Genomic DNA, 19,983 nt, shown 5'->3' with positions numbered 1-19,983 from the left:
AGACATGCAGGTAACAAAACACACACACGTGTAACCGGAAGCAAAGTATAATGTTCATTGGTTGGTGAAGTCATGAACCGCCCTATTTGGCCTCTCATTGGCAGTTGGGATATCAGGGTAAGCCAATCAGAGAGAGACTAAGGCGGGGCCTTCCTCTACCACCCTAGACCACTTGTCGCCAGAGTCGCCACCATCAGTATTATCAGAGCTTCGCTTTTTACCTCGCAAGTACCGAAAATTGGCACCGAAAGACACTGACATTTTCAGTACCTGGTAGTACCGAGGCATTTCGGTCGGTGCAATTAAAACACCGAAGTTCGGTACCCACCCCTAAAGTAAACAGATGTTTCTCAACATCAGCAGTATTTTCTGCCTCCAGATCCAGTTTTACACATTCTAATCAAACCAAGGAAGCCATTTCAGCCAGAGTGTTACATTTCCAGCATACCTATTTGGCCATTTTTACATGGCCTGTTCAAGTTAAGCTTGTCCTGGAATGTGAGAGCACTTGCTGTCCTTCAGCACTAACACAGGGTCCTGCCCTCACCCCCCCCCCCCCCCCCCCCCCATCCAGCCAGGGGCTCCACTCTTTGCAATTACAGTATGTTTGCTGCTAGCTGTGTGTGCTCAGTGACTGCGTGGGCGATTCTGGATGTGTTCCAGGGCGAGTGGTGCAGGCAGGGGGTTCTTTCCCACCACACATGTGGTTGCAATTAAGAGAAGGAAAGAGCCTTATTCCAGAGGGCCATTGTTACTGGCCGCTCTCTCTGAGATCCCACAGAGCAGATGCCACTAAAATTGGACTAATTTTCAGCAGTTGAAGGAGGGAAGGAAATAAGGAGAAAATCTGCCAGCAGCGATGCTACGTCCCTCTTCAAGCAATGAATAATGAGACCGAATATATTTTTGTATGTCCATTTTCAGTCGACTGACATTAAATTCACTGTACTGCACACTGGGATTCTCTCTAAATTAAATTTTTATTAAAACAAGCACCAGTGGGATTACATAATCCAGTTAGATTACAGTGTTATTTGACCCAGTTCTGTGTTTGATAAAAATAACATATGACAATGACATAGTGGCCATATAGGCATTTGGTTTTTGTTGTTTCATTTAATGAATGTCGAATGCACTTGTTTGTTGTCATCCTTATCCTGTTTTTGTTTTTTTTGATGAGTAACGTTTTACTCTTATTCCAGATTTAGACAATAAAAACTGTTTTTTTTTTTTATTTCTTGGACGGTTCAAAGGAAGACGCCTACTTTTGTGGAACATGATTTTTGTCCATCCTCCCTAGAGCCAGATGAGATGATAGATATACTTCCCTCCTCTATGTGTGCACTCTGAGACCTACAGCTGAGTGCTAGTTAGCTCAGTGCAATGAATGATAGTGGGTGGGAAGTGTTTGCATGCCTCCATCAAAAGACAGAATTTTATGCAGATTCGTTTTATTTAAGCCATTTGAATTTTGGCAAATTTTGCCTTGTCTGAGTTGTGGAAATCTACTTTTTCTGTTAGTTTTAGTCTAGAGTCCATGTTTGAGGACATAAACAATTGTCAGATGTACCCTAGACATCTATGATAATTTAAAGATATGCTTTATCACTAGAGTGAGGTACAGACCTCAACATATAAAAACAGCTCTTCTCATAATAGCCTCACGCACTGCCATAATGGAGGATCCACAATTCAGTGATAATGGAGGTAAAACTTAAAAGCCCATTAGTCTCTCAACCTGACATCGCACCTCTGAGAAGTCAGCAAACCTTCACAAGAACAACCTAGAAATGAACTTCATTTGTTAATTTAGGTGGCTTTTCTCTTTCCTCCTGCTCCTAAAAACACCGGGAACAGTAGCGACCGAAGACAGATGAAACTTGTGGGACCCAGCTGAGGTGAGCGTCCACTACGCCATTAAATGTGTTTACTTGAACGGAGGTTCCAAAATGCTTCCATTGCTGCTGACTCCAGTAATTGCATTCTTGGCAATTATCCTTCATTCTCCAAAGCTAATGAATGTTTTAATGCTCACATTAAGGCATTCATTTAGCACATAACAGCATTTTGATTACTACAAGCCAATTAAGATCAATTTTGCTTTGTGACCTTTATGATCTAGACTGAATGCCCCAATTAGATGCCATGAATGATGAACCATAAACTTCTGGAAGATGTAATGGAGATGTGGAAATGTGGTGTGAAACTGGCCACAGCGTGTTTATGCTGTATAGGTCTGCACATTCTGTAGATCGAAATGAGCAGTTTGTCATCAGCGTTCGGCGTGCAACCTGCAGTAGGATGCCATTAATTGCATTATTCATATTCATCACATCTGTCGAAAGATTCTTCTTTCATCCAGCATGCCTTTTGAAATGTCATTACCATTCTCTACAGCTTTTATTCTTTTTCCACAGAAGCCAAAAGTGAAGTAAATCATAATGACGACAGCCAAGGACAGCTCTGTTCTCATTTGTCCTGCTCAGTAATAATAATTCATAACCTTGGCGACACGTAAGAGGGATAATTCTACAAAAGACATATGGTCTAAATCAATTTCTTCATCATGGCAGCCCACCACAGAGCAGCTCCCTTCAACAGTTCCCACTAATTGGCCTAATATATGAATGATGTGCTGGCCTGGCCATTAATACGATCTATCTGTGTTGTGTCAGAGCTGTGACGGTAGTGTGTAGGCATCTGCATGCAGGTCTTTGCTATAGTATAGTCTGAAGCCTCTGAGGTGGCAACAACACACCAAGACTCAGATATACATAATGGATGAGAAAAAGTAAAGGAGCCAGCTGGCATGATATAACAGGAGGGCTCTGTTCAGCTTTAGACAAATGTGCAGAGACAGACCAACCCATATGGATCGGCTTAAGGAATGCAGCAAGGTTAACACTCTCTTGGAGCTCCATGAGGTTTGACTGAACCTCTTTTGAGAAACGATGAGATCCTTCCCATCGTTTACACTTTCACCAATGATTCATGAGCCCATTGAGCTGTCACCCACACACCATTTCCTCCCCACCCGCAACCACATCTCATATCATTCTCCCAGATCTGTGATGAGGAGTGACAGTACTTTGTATAGAGGAGCAGCTACCACATACCCTCTGCTGACCCTTCTATCGCTGATGTTACTAGTTCAATGTACTCTCCTGGAACATTTGTTTTACTGATGCATGAAATCATCGGCAGGCTTTTGGTTTCAGATATTTATTTGATTTATGGGCTTTTTCATATGCCACTTTTTCAAATTCAGAATGTTTAAATTTTTTTTTCTTTTAAGTATGTACAAATTGTGACTAGCATATAAATGTACTATAAGCATCAAGAGATGCAAATCTCCTCTCTCTGACAAATCAGTTGCAAGCTAACCCGTGATGATGTAAGCATCAAATATATAAATATAAATATTGTGCATCCCTAATCCATATACCTTACAAAATGTTGCGCAAAATTATTCATTCGTAACAATATAAATGTCCAGTGACACAAGCAATCAGTGTGCAACAGTAAGCAGCAGGTACTTCGCTTGCCAACACCTGAAGACGCATGCTGAGGATCCATAGTGTTGCTTTGGGTAAAGGAAGAATAAATGGAGGAATTTGTCACTGTATCTTGCTTCTGGCTCATGATAATGTTGGTCATATACAGTATGAATTATAATGCGATACATGTTGTGGGTATGAGTATGAACAGTGAATGAGAACAGCCTAACATGTTGCAGTTCTGTCTGGACCGTGATGATTTTAAGTTTTGGCCTCTTAAATTTGTGATTATTGTAGACTTTTGAGAAAAATCTTGGTTTGGTCTTTGTTTTGTTTTTCCTTTGTTTTATGTAGGTTATATTTCCATGTCTGATGTCACTCTGTTACTGCACTCCTCGCTGATTTCACTTCCTGTCTGTGTGAGCACTTCCCTCTGTTTTCTTTGTGACCACGGCTGCGTCCGAATTGCCGAGTAGGTCGCAGAGTAGGTCGTAGGCTGTTCGAAACCACAACTGGCGCGAGTAGCGACCTACTTTGCAACTTAAATTCCAGCCTAAACATGCCCACATTGTAGGTTGGTTCAGGTGCATCCTACGGAGCAACCTATGGCCCACAATGCACCGCGGACTTCTTCTTCGTCCCCTAAAAACTTGTGGATGCGCAAGCCAAGTTTGCGCCACCAACAGTCTCCCATTCTTATGCAACACGAACATTTATAGTCATTGTTGAGGACTAAAGGTGTGTTCACACCAAACGCGACGCGGTGTGAACACACCTTTACAGGTGCGTTAAAGTGCTTAATAATAGAGAATGAATGAAGGGTGCGTTAAGAGTGGAATGCAGTACGACAGTCAGGCCAGCAGGTGGGGCTTTCATTGATGCTGTCTACCTATTTGCTGTATCTGTGCTCTGCCAGCAGAGGTCGAGCTTCACCACCAATCTTCTAGGGTGTCTGAATGGTGCTGCTGTGTTTAGGTTGTAGGAGTTGGCTGTCGCAGTAGGTCGTAGCAGTAGGACGTAGTTTGCTACTTGGCAATTCAGACGCAGCCCACCTGTGTCATATCGAGTTAGCCCCGCCTCGCTCTGTCCTCTCTTACCCAATCAGCTCCTTCCCTGCCATGTGTGACCACCTGTTGATTGTTGTCTTGTTAGCGCATTCCATTTCAGTCCTGAGGTTTCTGGCAGTTATTGTCAGCAAAAATCCTCACTTTGCTTTGCCAGTGTTATTTTCCAACTGTTTTGTGCTTTTTCAGTTTATTTGCTTGTTTTCCTGGATTCATGTGTTCCTTGTCCCCTTGCATCAAATTTGAAAATACTGGTTCAAAATAATTTAATTTTTCTTGGCCTTGCAATTTTGACTAAAAGCCTACGCCTGTGGTTTCTGAAGAATCATTTCATTTAAATGTCAGGTATATTTCAAAGATGTTGGCTTTTTCTTAAAACTCCTTTTTGGATTTCTTTTATTTCCAAATAGTATTATTATATCTCATTGCAAATGGCCAGGAACTGCTTTTACCGTCCTTCCCTCTTGCCTGGTGATACCTTATTTTGCTACTGACTGTGCAGACAATTTGTGATGCATATCTGGGAGTAGGTCCACCTAACTGAGCATGTTTTGTTGCATACAAATTCTTAAGGAGAAAGTATTGGACTTTAAAACTCGAGACCCCCATGGCTCAGATTCCCTCTGCCCCCGTTGGTCGAAACTAGTTTGTTTAAGCCATAATCCACCATTAATTACATGCCAAAACTGGTGGTAATTTTAAGGAGGCATTTAGTCACTGGCATTGCTGAAATTTATTGACGAACGATGCGTGATGCAAACATTTTCTTTACATGTTCTTACTCATATAAAGAGTATTACACAGGCGAAAACGTCCGGCACAGTGTGTCTGAGATTCTAAAGAGACACATATCTTTTTTTCCTCCTTGTCTGTAATAGTCTTTGGGGCTTTTTTTTTTTTTTTTTCATATTCTCATTTGTCAGACCTGAATTAAAATGGAACAAATTATCCTCAGGGCAAAGATCAGATTTTTGTCTTACTTTACCCAGCAGCTGTCAAACTCAGTTAATGTAATACAGAACTTAAGCTTTTATACAGATGTTTCTCTTCACTCTGCCATAGCTGTTCAAAAGGATTTAAAAGATCATTTTAATAAACCCCCCCCCCCACCCTTCCTATTTAATATCAAACTCACAACACATCCAGACAAATGCCTTTATCTTTAATACTGAGTTTGAGGGAAACAGCCAGAGTAGATTTTATTCTTTAATAGTCTCGCGGTGCTTTCTGTCTAAATTTATGACAAAACAGCAGATGTAATTTTTTTGGTATCATCACACATAAAAGCTGAATTTCCTCTGGATAAGACATGCAAAACGACAAACTTTCTTTGTGAGGGGAGAGTTGGGTAGACTTGCATGCACATCAAACGCCAGCATATGGTCATCCTTTCACGGACTCCCAAAGGGATAGTCGGAAGCATAGAGGTGGACAACACGGACAAAGACAACAAGCACAAGGAGAGGGACAGATTTATCTAAACAACAAGCGGCAAGAAAATGCAAAAGCTGCTCATAATCTAAAGTCTTCTCGGTGACAGCAGCCTGTTCATCAGGCGGAAAGAACAGCTCTCAAGCTCAGCCAGTTAGCAGATAGTTGTTGAACTGAAAGGTGGCATAATTTAGAATCTGACATTTTCCATTGGCTCCTATAAGAAGGCACAACAAACAGGAGAAGGACAGTCGCAGCCCTGTGCCAAGCAATTAACTGGTGATTTGGCATTGCGGCGATTCCTTCCCAGGTGTCCCACCCTCTTCCTCGCATGAAGCCTGTGTTGCTCCACGCCTCCTGATAGCCTCACAGGCATCGTATTAGTTGTGCCAATAAAGCTTTTTATTTGGCTATTTAAAACATGATGGAGAGCAAGTGTTGCTACAATTCGCCTTTGCAACCTATGCTGCGTGGCTACATTCATTTTGTTCCTATTGCAGGCAAAGGATTCTGTCATGAAATATAAATGGCTACCCAAGAAGGGCAGAGTGGCCCCCAAAACTCACCGTATACGTGCTTTGAAGCAGCAGCATTCTGCATTTATATTATTGCTCTGTATTCACAGGGAAAAGTGACCCGAAACAAAGCCGAGCTTCTTCATTTAGGCTAAATGAAATGTCCATAAGACGATTCATTATGTGCTACATCTTATTTCAATATCGTTTTAAAGAAACTGCCAGGAATGATAACAAAAGGTCTATTGTGCATCAGAGTACAGACAAACAAACAAAACATAAAGACAAAAACAAAAAAAGGAATGTTCTTTTGCTTGAATTAAAATCCTGCTGGCACATTCACAATTGTCCACACAAGAGTATCTCTGCAGGATTCAGTTAACTTTCACATAATCGTATTTGGAAGTAATTTAATCCAATAAAACACCTTCGACCTCGTCACTAAATCCAATCAATCATGAGAGAGAATGTATTTATTCGAATCAGAAGATGACTCTCATTTTGCTGGTTCACTCTGGCGTCTCTTTCTCTCTCTCTGTCTCTCTCTCTCCTATCAATTGTTATTCAAAGGGAAAGTTTGTCTTCAATCACTGAACCAATGATATTGTATTAGCAGCTACAGCATAAATGAAATGGGTAATAGGCTGTGAGAAACTCCGACAGATGAACACCTCAAAGACCGTACAAGACCAGTCCACTCTTCTCCTTTAGCCAAATTCCAATCTATCAACTTGTTTCATGAGGTCGCAACAGTATGCCTCATTTTCAGAGTGACACCCAAACAGCAATACAAATGTAGGTCGGCTAAAATGCTAATTAGGCCCAATCATTTCAGGATCTGGGGGCTTTAAAGTGTTGTAAACAACACCGTCAGTGTTAGGCGATGACTAAAGTTCAATCCAGCAATGGTCAATTCTGCTTTAATTTGTGTCCTTGAAAGATCAATGGAAATATAAATCGATTAAAGTCTGCCAGGACATTAAGTGGTAATACATTTCTCTCTTATGCTGCTTTTTCCTGTATTCAATCAAATTGTTAGCTTGCAGGCAGGGAAAATTTTGTACATTCCAAATTTGGAAAGTTAATGAAGTATGAAACATAATCTGTCTTAATATCTCTTATATCATTTTTTTTAATCATTAGTACCAATATCCTGGAGAATATAACTCACCTTTCTTGTCCCCAAAGAAGAGGGTCTGTTGTGCAGGGTTTGACCACTGGAGGGAAGTGTTATCATTGTAATCCACACGACAGGTCATGTTGGCTGTGGCCCCCTCCAGCACCGTCACATTCTGAGTTATGGGGAACTGACCTTGGCCACCTGTGGGATTATGAGACAGAGTTTGAGGTCAAGGCTGCGACATGAATACATCCTACACCAGTTATTACTGTCTATGAAGACTTTCAAAGTTAATGTTCTGTCATCGTATTGCCCAATTACATTAATGTCTTCATTACATAACACTAAACCATAGCATGGCGAAATGGGAGCCTGGTTAACATGGACATCTACCACTGTTATAGCAAGGAAATAGTGTTTCATGCTGCAAACAATGGTTGGTTTCACTCTCGAATAGTAAAGCACCTTCCTTGTTGCCTTATTGCAGGGCCTTAATTGGTAGCATGGTCTAATTAGAGATAGTCATGTTCTTCTGTAGAGTCTGGAGCTGCAGCTGTGTGGTAAATTGACCCATAATCCTAGACACTGTGGGCCTTAGATCCAAGCGACTGCCTTGCCTTGAAACAGACGCTCGTCACAGTGCGCAAAAGACATCCAAATGAGGCCTAATCACCCAGCCTTGCTGGATTGTACCTTCTTATTCCGCATTTGTTCTTGTCGTCTCAGCAAAGTCCCCTTATTACATTGCAGAGGCATTTACATTCTGCCTGTGTTTTATTGAACTCTGCCAAGCTTCAGAAACAGATGTCTAAAACCAATACTCTTTGAGGGGAAGACAAAGTGGACAAAGTGAGCCTCACAGCCAGAATGGTCCCCTGAAGGATCCAATAGCAAACAACAACTATATTGAAGCTCATAACAGAAGCCATATTCAGAGTGAACCGTTACACATGCACACTCTTTTTCTGATTTCCCAAGTCCACTTGGGCTTCCTCTTGTAATATGCCTGAATATGAAGGTGACATTGTCGCTGCCTCTCCCAGGGACAGTTCACCACAGAGACATTTCAACCAAGGGAGCAGCTGTCTGCCTCATTAGTCCAGCTCACATGGGGGGGGGGGGCAGAGGAGGTGGGACTGCAAAAGGTCTGCAGACCTTCCTTGACCTCGATTGTCCTGATGGACACCACTGTCAGGTAGAGGTGAAGGTGAGGATGGCTATAAATAGTGACATGATTCCATCTGGTGAAATTACTTATCTGCTCATTAAATCACAATAACATGCCTTAAAAAATGTCAGAATTTCAATAATTCAAAAGCAGCTGTCTGTCAGAAAGGGAGTCCATCAAATCAGCTATGCATGTGATTCTATTAAAAAGATAATGGGCGCAGATGTGCGTTGGGAACCATGTGGCGGCAACTTTTTTTGTGTTATATCTTCTGCTGCACCACATCTCCGCCATCTTTCTCACGTGAAGGCCATGCACAGCATTGAAATCCAAAAAGTAATGAATATACATTTGTCATCTCGCAAGTTTGATTTTGTAGGGTAAATTTGATTGCTATATTCCTTTAATTATACCCATGAGGCCAATAAAGGCTGTTTACACATTCAAAAGTGCTGCCGTGTCAAGAGCATTATTTTCAAAGAAGCAGCAGTGCAGGTCTGTATACACTGCAGCTAACTGGGCTTCTCCTAATACATTCATGAAATTCCACTGTCTTGACATTCTGTTGCAGTCTAGAATGGCAAATGCTGTCCTTTCTGTGGAGACATAATCCCCAGCGCCAACTACAGAGTGTATTTCATTTTTTTTTTGAGATGGTGATTGGAGGCCAGCCGGCTTTACTCCTTCAGTACATTGCCAAACAATATTCTAGAAAGTCACTGAACCAAGAACAACTCCAAGGACGCTGAACTGCTCTCCATGACCCTGTGAACCCAACTCACTTTGGACACACATACATTCAGGTGTGTGTGTGTGTGTGTGTGTGAGTGTGCGTGTGTGTCAACAAGGGGTTCCCCCAGTGTAGACTGGACTACAAATGAGATATTAATGAGAAAGTCGAATTAATAATGTCAACTTTGTACATAATGATCTGGCAACACTTCACTACATCTCTTGTTTCAACTGCTCAGCAAACCTCAGCATTCACTGATGTGGAACTGTCCTTAGTTGGGACCAGCTGTCAGGGGAGGCCCCTGGTTAGCATAACGAGTTAGCATGGTGCAGCGATGTCCCTCCACATGTTGGCCACATGTTGGAATATCATCACAAAAATCCTCATCAGCTGGCAGTAATTCACAGTAATTTGTTTTGTCCATATTTAATGTTTCTTTGGGTGGTCACACAGTGCAACAATCAACTAGTTTTCCATTTTCTTTTTCTTTTTTTCGGTACTGGGTGGCAACTAAAGTTTAATTAGAATTACAGACTATGCTCATGTGTAAACCATTTCTGTGTGAATATTGAATGCTAACCAGAGTTGTTAATTAAAGCCATATTTACCCCCAAAGAGTGTAATTTGCTTTTAAAGTATTCACAAATAGTGAGTACTTGAAATAAGTTTTGACTTCTTTGTGACTCCTGAATGGAGATTCAGGTACATCTTCCTCAGAATAATGAAGAATGACTACAACCAAGTAAAACTTTCCAAACATGTCTGTTTACCAACTCTCAGTTGTGTGCTCAGTCCACAAACACTTTGATTTGAGCTAAAGACAAACCATAACACTTTGGTTTGATGAAGATGTCAACAAACACTGGATTAAAAATGCTTCAGTTTTAAGTTTTAGTCCCATTTCATTGCCCCTGATGGTCAATTGTGGTACTACACATTGCTGAGCGCCCATCAGTGTCCCACTCACTCATTCTCCCACCCACCCAGTGACCGACAGACTCAGTGAATTGCCTTACAGTAATTACCAGATTTCCTTCATTTGGCATTTAATTATGCACGTATGCACATCCATATGAAACAAAGTTATGCTTCCTTTAAATAACAGAGTAAAGATGCAGAATAAATAGATAAATTAGCATAAAAAGCTTACCAAGAGCATTTATTAATATCAATGTGTGGCACGAGAGCACGGATGAGAGTCCCGAGATTTTGCCTCAGGATTACAACCATGATACAGCTCAATCTACCAACAATGTAAACCAGCATTTAAACAAATGAGTTGGACATACTAAAACCAGAAAGAGGTCTTTGCAAGATGGGTACAATACTGCAAAGAAGATGCAGGAATCACTTCTCCATGTTGTGGCTTTTGGAGTAAATAAAAAACACCGTGTGTGAGGTAAAGACAATAAAAAAGCTTCTAGGTAAAAACAAGATAATGAAGAGTACAGTGAGCCATGGCTGTGTTTTCCTACAAAAGTGAAAGGAAACATGTGAGACATGTAATAAAGGAATGAAGGTCACCTGCTGCCCCGATGATCCAAGACAACCATGTGAAGTGCAGAGATGAAACGACAAATAAACTGGCATTTTTGCAATATGTCTTCGGGGAGGACGGTCCAAACACACATTATATCAGCTCCAAAGGCTAAAGAATGTCAATATTCGGCATTGCAGTATCCCCTTTCATGTGCTTGGATGTATTATAGTGAATAAAAGGGAACTGCTTATTTTCAGTCATGGCTGGCTGCGGGTTGACAGCTTGCCATGTTTACAATAGACAGGAAGCTACTGCCTGCCATGACAGCAAAATAGGTGAGGTGAGGATTGAGTAACACAAGATATATTGATGAAAGAAGCTGGCGCCCTCTAAAACATGAATACCATTATTGTTTGCTTTTTTATGCTGGCAACTCTTCTCCTTTAATCCGTGAATATCATGAAGTGCTATAGCAAATGAAAAATTCAATATGTGATCAGTCACATAGGCACTTCTCTCCCTCCCTCTCTTTTCAATCCAGCCACTTTACGGCTTCTCTGAAAGGGAGGTGCAGATTAAAAACATGAAATGATGACCCGTGAAGCCAAAATTAACTCATTTTTAAATTAAATGTTCACTTCATCAGTAAATTTCAAGCCTTTTATTGTTTTATTTTTTTATGTGTATGTTCTCTATATCAAAACATTTCCAACATCAGTCTGCTTATGGCCCTAACTCTTAAAACCATAATTGGTCCCTTGGCAGTGCTTTCCCTTTAACAATGTTTTTTATGATGGTCACATGGATCTGAGAGCTGCTGTTTTTATTTTTAGTGTTAAAGCAAGAGAAGCCCTCTCTAGTGAAACTGGCAATATCAGCCTGAGCTGGGAGATTATAGTCCACACTCAGGTTGGTTACTAGCACACCGATCATCAGTCACAATGTCAGCACACACAAGATTAGTCAAGTTGTGCCTCACACAGTCGGAACGCTGCTGAAACATCTCCCCACCGTGACAGGAACTCTCAGAAATTCAACCGCTTCATGAATTAAATATTTACATGCACAGTTGAAATTAGGTGGGAATGTAAACAGGAGAGGGGGATAGCGGCTTCATTGTAAACACAAATATTTGATGAGTAGATTTGAAAGGGAATCCACAGGAACAGATGTTTGCCAAAACACAGACTAAATGTAGATGTGTGCTCATCTTGTCTATACATGTTGGTGTTGGATGCGGTCTGTGCGGCAGGTGTGGCGTATAAATATGGATACAGATGTTCGGAGTGGCTGGCTGTTGAATGTGCATTAACGATAAACTAATCTCAGACAGCCTTGTGTTCAGGCGGTTATCAGAATACAGATGAGAGCGTAGCTGGGCGCCTGGATGAACAATTTTAAAAGCCAAGAATGCAATACTTTGGATATTGATTTGTGAGTTTGAGTTCTTTGAGGGAAAATATTAATATGGCGAAGAAAGAATTCTCCAAGACTGTTCTTAGAGGGGTGGGTTAAGCGATGTACTGTAAATGCAGACCTTTATCATCATTGATGGTGTGGAAATCTGATGGTTCACGTTTGACATGATACTCATGGAGAACCTCGGCATTCTCAGCAACCAGGTTCGGATCATTAGACAACTGTGGCGCATATATAATTTCACAGACTGCTTTAATGACCGCTGATCCAGGACATATAGTAAAAAAATATGAGGAACATCTCTGTTGAAGAGAACAGAACGTTCCTGGGGGAAGAATGAGCCATTGCACTCCTAAAGCCTTTTCTCAGTTTCAGCTGACTGCACCAAATAATGGAAAGCAGTGCCTTGATGAATGGTTAGAGAGCATTCAAGCACACCCCTGCAGAATGAAATGTAAACTGCAGGGAGGATAAAAAGAAAACAAATAACTAAAAAAGTACTTCAGGAAATAGTAATGCCTCCATTCACTGCCGTAAAAAAAAAAAATTATTAATTTGAAACGTCTTCCAAGCAGTTTATCAAACCACAAGTTCACCCCAGGTGCTTGTTCTTACAAATCTTGTTTCGAAGTTCCCCCAATAACCACACGCAGTGCCAACAACTGGCAAGATGCAGCATAATTATGTCATATGATCCCCTAACATACTATAAGTGTGTATTGGAGAAACGGAATATCAAAAAAGAGGAACTACAATAATGTCCCAATGTAAAGTCACTGCTAGTGCTTGTTGCAAGAGCTTTAAAACATAAATTTGTCTTGTCTATTACAAAATGGACATAAAATGACAATAAAAAAACAACTCATTAAAATGGAGTCAATATATAAATAATCGGTATTCATTCCAAATTCCAAACAGAAAAAAAATGCATAAAGTGCCACATTTCATGCAATATTTTCCAAATGAAAGTTTTCTACTATAAATGTAGGGTTGATGTTTGAATTTACAATGTTATTATCACTTGATGACAACACAAAAGTTATAAATCTATAGTTATTTCACCAATGAGTTTCTTTCAATTCTCATACAGCTAGTGCTACATGTCATTTGTATCCATATTCTGTTTATACATATATTGTATAAATATATATATATATATATATATATATATATATATATATATATATACACACACACACACATATACACACATATATACACACACACACACATATACACACATATATACACACACACACATATACACACATATATACACACACACATATACACACATACATATATATCATATACATATATAATATATATACAATATATTATATATAATATATATAATATATATAATATATTATATATAATATATTATATATAATATATAATATATTATATATATATATATATATATATATATATATATATATTATTCGGGTTACATTATGTGCATAAATCATGTAAAGCTTTGACAAAAAAGTGGTTTTGTTTTTAATTGACTGTCTTGCATTAATACCTTTAAACAGAGGATATGAAGATCTAATTTGTAAAACAGATGACATTGATTAAAAAACAAAACAAATGTCAGTACAATTTGAGAAATGAAATCATGATTTTTTTTTGTAATATATTAAGCATAAAAATGCTCTTTATCTGCTTTTGTAAATGAACTCTTCATATGTTCTTGAGAAGAGAATAATTAATCACTGGTGTTGCTGCAACTTGACAAAATTGTAATTAATTGGCCAACTCTAAACAGTTGGGTCTATTTGCCAGCGTGTTGAGAGAGAGGCAAGTTGAACATCCGCAGTGTATAAATATTCCATTTAATTAAAACTTGAGGCCTCTAGTGGTGTGCATTCCTTGGTGAAGAGAACAAGAAATAACTGAGCTTGCTGTCTCCCATGTGAGACAAATAGACAGCTCTCTGCTCCAACTCAGTATGAAGTTTTCTTTTTAAAAGCATGGCTTTTTGCTCTTAACATCCTGTAGGATTCAAAGTGATACTCCTCTTTCACTCGAGCTGGAGTAAGGTGTCCTCACTTAACACAGCCGCACTTTCAAAGATCACATTGTTTCGACACCAGGACTTTTCTCTGCTGTACATAAAAATTGGATTAACTGCTGTTTTGCTAATTTTACAGTTAACGTTCCTCTGAAGAAGCAAAATCTTGATTTACCTTTCCTCATCATTTAAGATCTACAAAGTCGTTGCTTTTTATCTAAAAAGATTCTAAAGAAAGGAAGATTAAAGTAACTCGGGATGACAAATTGATGTGTGCTCTTTGATATATGTCAAGGAAATAACATTTTGAAAAATAGCACAGTTTCTACAGCAGCACTGAAAATAACCTGCAGAGTTCCTCCAAGTTCATTTCCCATGAGAGCAGCGGCAGATGAAAGATTCGTGTCTCTGAGAATACTCCGAGTAGTTGTCAATCTAAATGTACGAAAGAAATGTTTCCGTTTTCTATCAATGACCTTTTCCTTCACCTTTCCAGATACATGTGGTGCACATCAGGGCTCATTTCAGGGAACAGTTTTATTTCAACATTCCTTTCACATTTCCTTTATTTCCCTTACATTATCCTCATGATCAAACACCAAGGTACTCACAGCTCTTGGTTACATTTCAGGAAAGTTCATGTTTTTATCTACAAAGAATGGAACATGTTTGCATTTTCACCAGCTCACGCTTGATGCTGAAGTTGCAGCTTCAATTTTGGCTAACATGAAAGGTTTGACTGCTGAAATTTTGACGGACTGATGATCACACTTTTTAATTAGCAAAATAAAAAGCAACTGAAGACGAATCCCCTTTTTAAAAGAAACAACAGCCAACAAAATCAGTCTCAAGGCCACTGTAGTTTCTAAAACACTTTCTGAGAGACAAATTTGAGTGGCAAAATGAATTAGTCGTACTAATGTGTTTAAGAGCACACAAATAAATTGCTCATTAGAATTTCTGAGTTATCAAAGTATTCAGGTGGTCAGGTAAACACACCTATTTTTTTTTTTTTTGCCCAATCCTCCACTTTATTCATTGCACTTACACAGATGAATCAAATTACTTTCATTTTATTATTCTGCATGTGTGTACGCTCTGCTGCTGAAAACCCAGAAGAAAAAGAAACCAGAAGTTAAAATGTAAACATGTCAGGCAGCCGTGATAAAACGCATTTTTTGGAGATGAACTTCATGCTCAGTGAAATGATGAATATGGACATTCAAGAACTCGTAGACATCTTACGTATAGTTTCTTACAAATGGGCAAAGTGGGCTTCACAAGAAGTTTCAAACTAGAAAGTTTTTTTTTCATCAGTCAAAAAATAAGAAGTATGAGTTTTACGTTGAGAAATCTGACATCGTGCAGTCAAGTCTTTTTCAGATATTGCATAATTAAAGTGCATGTAAACACATCAAATCAGACTATGACTAATGCATAATTCTCAGTTAGTGGATCATCTTGCGCTTGTACATACACTCACTGTAAAATAAATTCCACGGCTCCCTTTCTGTACCATCCTTGAGAAGCTAATGGCACCAAAACAAAGATGGTCGCTACTCGTTTCTTCATGTGAATGCAGTCCAATATATCTTACTAACTAACTATAATTTATGTTTACATTCTAAGTTACATTCCTCATGTTTAATCCAGCGATGTTGTTTTCTGATTAAAGAATCATGTCAAAATGTCATATGTTTTATGACTTATTTTCATATGACAGCCATACGTCATTTATCTATTTTAGCCAACAACTTCTGGCAAGGCTCTTAGCCACAGTAATAGAGCCATACACAACCATTTTGATCACTCATTTTTTTAACACAGATGTCAAACTTTTATTGATAACTTGCCCTCAGCAATGTCTCCTGACCTTCTGGCCCATTATGAGTCAGAGTGCAGCTTTAGTACCGCAGGCAGAACTCGTAGCAGTTTCTAGTCTGGGCTCAAGATGAAAGATGTCACTGTCAGGACACCCAAAGGCTGTGAAATGTCCTACCAGACACGCCTGGACTGCTAAATCCAAAATCATCCACTAAATCCAGTCTAAAAACCCTCCTGAGACAAAATTGCATTTCCAATTTGCAATTTGTTGAATCCTTCTCTAATATCATCATTAAGCAACAACAGTAATTGTGTTGTTACGGAAACTATACATTATGATATGGAAAGGCAACACGGGGGTGAAGTAGAAAAGATTTATAACAGCCATTTTGACAATAGTAGACGTGTCAAGGGAAATCATTTCGTATAAATTCAGCCATTCAACTTTTTTTTTTTTTTTTAAATATATATTTTCCAATAAATATATGGAAGATAAACCTGGGAGCGAGCAGAGGGAAGAGAGGAAGTTTGACACGAGAGAAATCTTAACCCATGCAGCCAATGATTATACATTTCTAGCTTATGCACAGATGTCCATTTAACCTTCACACTAGAACATTTCAAGAGCTTTAAATATTTTATATCTTCGCCTCGCTGCAAATAAGGATATTCTGAGGTTATAATGAAATCCATTTCTCTCAAACTTGTCTCTGTGATAATTTTCTTTTATTTTCACAGAGCTCCAGGAGCAGTGAGGCGCCGAGTTTAACCAGCAAACATGGGTGGTAATGACAATTTCACACAGATAACAGCTTCAGTGTTTAAAGAAGTCTGAATCTGATCACAGACAGAGGAGGACTGCTGCGAATGTGCTCTTTTACACGCAGCAGAGCTCAACAACATGTGATCTGGATCGCACCGTTTGAGAATACCTTTACTGATGTGAAAGAAAAATACAGTGTCGAATGCAAAGAACGTGCAGTTGGCAGCAAGTTAGTTGACATTGTTCCTGGATTTTATTCATGTATTTTCAGTTTTACTGTCTGCGCTAAAAAAGAGTAGCACTTCTGAAGCTTTTGACAGGACACGAATGATTCACTACCTCATGATGAAGAACTGAGCGGAAAAGATAAAAAGTCGGCCTTTCTGCAAACCATAGATAACGATTCTTGGGCAAAAACTGTGGTTTATATCAACATTTTTAGAAATGTGTATATCAGTGTTCAGCACACACTGTGGGAACAATTCATTCGTGAGAAATGCTTAATGATGAGCTGAAGTTTAGGTTAAAATAGACACTCGGTTACCATAACGTGACTTGGGTTAAACTTGCAGTTGAAAGGTTGACAGTTTTCGAACGGTGGTCTCCCAGTGTAACCGCGAGGCAGCTGGTTTTGCGAGATCGTGCCAGAAACCCTCTTGTCAGGTTTCCAGTTATGTCTTCGTGTCAGAACCCGACCTTCCTTAATTAACTGAAGTTAGTCCATGACTGATGGCTCATCCAATCACCTGTCAGCCTGATTCCAAACAGTTTTTTTTGAATGGGCGCTTTTTTTTTCTGTGACACACACCACCTTTAGGTTACGCTAAATGCAAAATCCAGTGTTTGTTGGACCCATTTACCACCTTCACACAGCTTCAAGTGCAGACTTTCTAGCTATATTCTGTACATATAGACATCATCAGATTAGCACCTTCGCTGCTGTGAGGAATGTTGACACAAAACATTTTTATTTTTTTAAAAATGTTGAGTTTATATTGGTGGTGTGCAGAGGTGTAAAATACCAACATTTCTGTCTGGTGGGTTGACATTTCCACATTATAGGGCAGTGTGTAGGTGTACCGTCCTCTAAATATGTTTTGGATAGAGAGCTGGAATATTAAAATGAATGTGGTCCCTGAACCCGACACTTTTATTTCCATTCATTATTGGGGCATTGTCAGAATTGTGTGGTACCGCAGATTTCCACAGGGGTTAAACAGTGACAGCATCAGTTTGCAATTACAATATGATTCAGTTTGTCACCATAACTGTTTTTCAGCTTATTGCTCGTCTACTGAGTACAGTACCAATTTTTTAGTGGACCTTTGAGGGCTTAAGAATTTGTTAGTATTTTCCAGTAAAATCTAACCGTCCCATCATCTAAAAACTCTTTTTGCAGCTAGATAGAACACTAAATGTGCTTCAGAGGAAAATCAAGACGAGCGAGAGAGGAGGCAGAGACACAGTCTTGACTCGTATCTGAGGGGTGTAGCATGAAGCGAGATTAATGGGTAAAAGAGGTACAGTATGTTGAGCCGACAGCCATCTCACATAGGTACTGCAGCCCTGGGAAGTCGATTATAATCTCCGTGACATTGAGATCCTTGTGAAATTTGGTTTGTCAAAAAAGCCAAATGACATACTTAACACCCTCTTTGGAAAGACATCTGTGGTTAACATAGTAAATTGATAATCACAGTCATGGTACTCGTTATCTTAGGCTGCGGCTTTAGGCTTCATAGATGACGGCTCACACAAAGAAAGCCTGGTTCTATGTCACTTACTTCATGGTGCACTCTCTCTGCCTTGTTTGAAAATTGGTTTTGTGTGTTGTGGTGCCAGAGCACTGTACTAAATGGTGCATGGGGCACTTTCACTTTCATGGTCCACTCCAAATGCATATAATTTTGTTGTTGATCAGATGCAGAGATAACGATGACTCTGCACACCTCTATTCTCTACCCTGATCTTGATGAAGCAGCTCGAAAGACCCATAATCAGGTCTGAGAGTGTCTGTCTTAGACTGTCCAGATAATGGCCGCCTGTCACATGAGTCTCCACAGCAGCGTTGATATCATCACTTGGTATAGCATTTATATGGCCTTTCTGTCAAAACTAACAACACCCTCCCTCGAAGGGAGTCAGGGGAATTAGATTAATTCTGCCCCTTCGGTGGAGGACGATTGAATGAATACAATCTTCCATTTGGAAACACTTACACCAGCTAACACTGTGTGTAGCTTCTGCCATTAGGGGCAGCTCAGTGTCTGCCTTATCTCCTTGTTACAAACTGATATATACTATACTGTGTGTCTTTGAAGAGCATCACGTAAACAACATGCTTCGAGTCCACAAAACTTCTGATGATGCTGGTTAGCTGCTGCCTGCATTACAACCCTGACTGCACGCTACTATTTATCTGTTCACACTCGTGAGATCACGTGACAACGGTATTTATTTTGTGAACATGAGAACGAGTGAGGAAAGTTATGGCATCATGATAAAACAGGCATATATATCTAACCAAACAAGAAATAACAAAACATGCACTTAGCCTGCTAAGTATGGTATGTTAAAGTGTTTATGCAAATTGGTAAATTCCAAGATAGCGTGTGGAAAAATGATGCGAACAGCGTGAAGAATCCAACCACATTCGTCATGTGGATATCTGAATAAAATATGCTCCCTGACACATTCATTAACTTCAACTGTGAGTGTTGATAACAGAAATGTCCTGAAAGTGAATGAGTGTAGATAAGACAGCCTGCTTTTTATCAATCGCCCCGTGAGGTGAAACCATTATATCTGATTGTTTTCACCTATGGTGACCTTTTCTTAAGACTCTTAAGAGAAAACAGGTGTGTGTGTGTGTGTGTGTGTGTGTGTGTGTGTGTGTGTGTGTGGTGTGGGGGGGACATATTATAAGTAATTTGTTGCTACAGAAAGACCATA

General features: G+C 39.6%; 1 protein-coding gene across 3 annotated transcripts in view; it reads right to left on the bottom strand.

Annotated features, from left to right (window-relative positions):
- The window catches only part of cadm2b (cell adhesion molecule 2b), a 157,993-nt gene that overhangs the window by 25,174 nt on the left and 112,836 nt on the right, over positions 1 to 19,983 (bottom strand). For all 3 annotated transcript variants that reach the window (XM_086216502.1, XM_086216504.1, XM_086216503.1), the window contains one exon: positions 7,679 to 7,828. In XM_086216502.1, the coding sequence (XP_086072628.1) occupies positions 7,679 to 7,828 (150 nt within the window). The remainder of the gene's footprint in view (positions 1 to 7,678; positions 7,829 to 19,983) is intronic.

The sequence above is a fragment of the Aulostomus chinensis genome, chromosome 10, assembly GCF_037954235.1.
Source record: "Aulostomus chinensis isolate RoL2024-O1b breed Wild chromosome 10, RoL_Achi_v1.0, whole genome shotgun sequence".
Lineage (NCBI taxonomy): Eukaryota > Metazoa > Chordata > Actinopteri > Syngnathiformes > Aulostomidae > Aulostomus > Aulostomus chinensis.
Note: the sequence above shows the minus strand (reverse complement) of the source record. Positions and strands in the feature narration are given on the sequence as shown.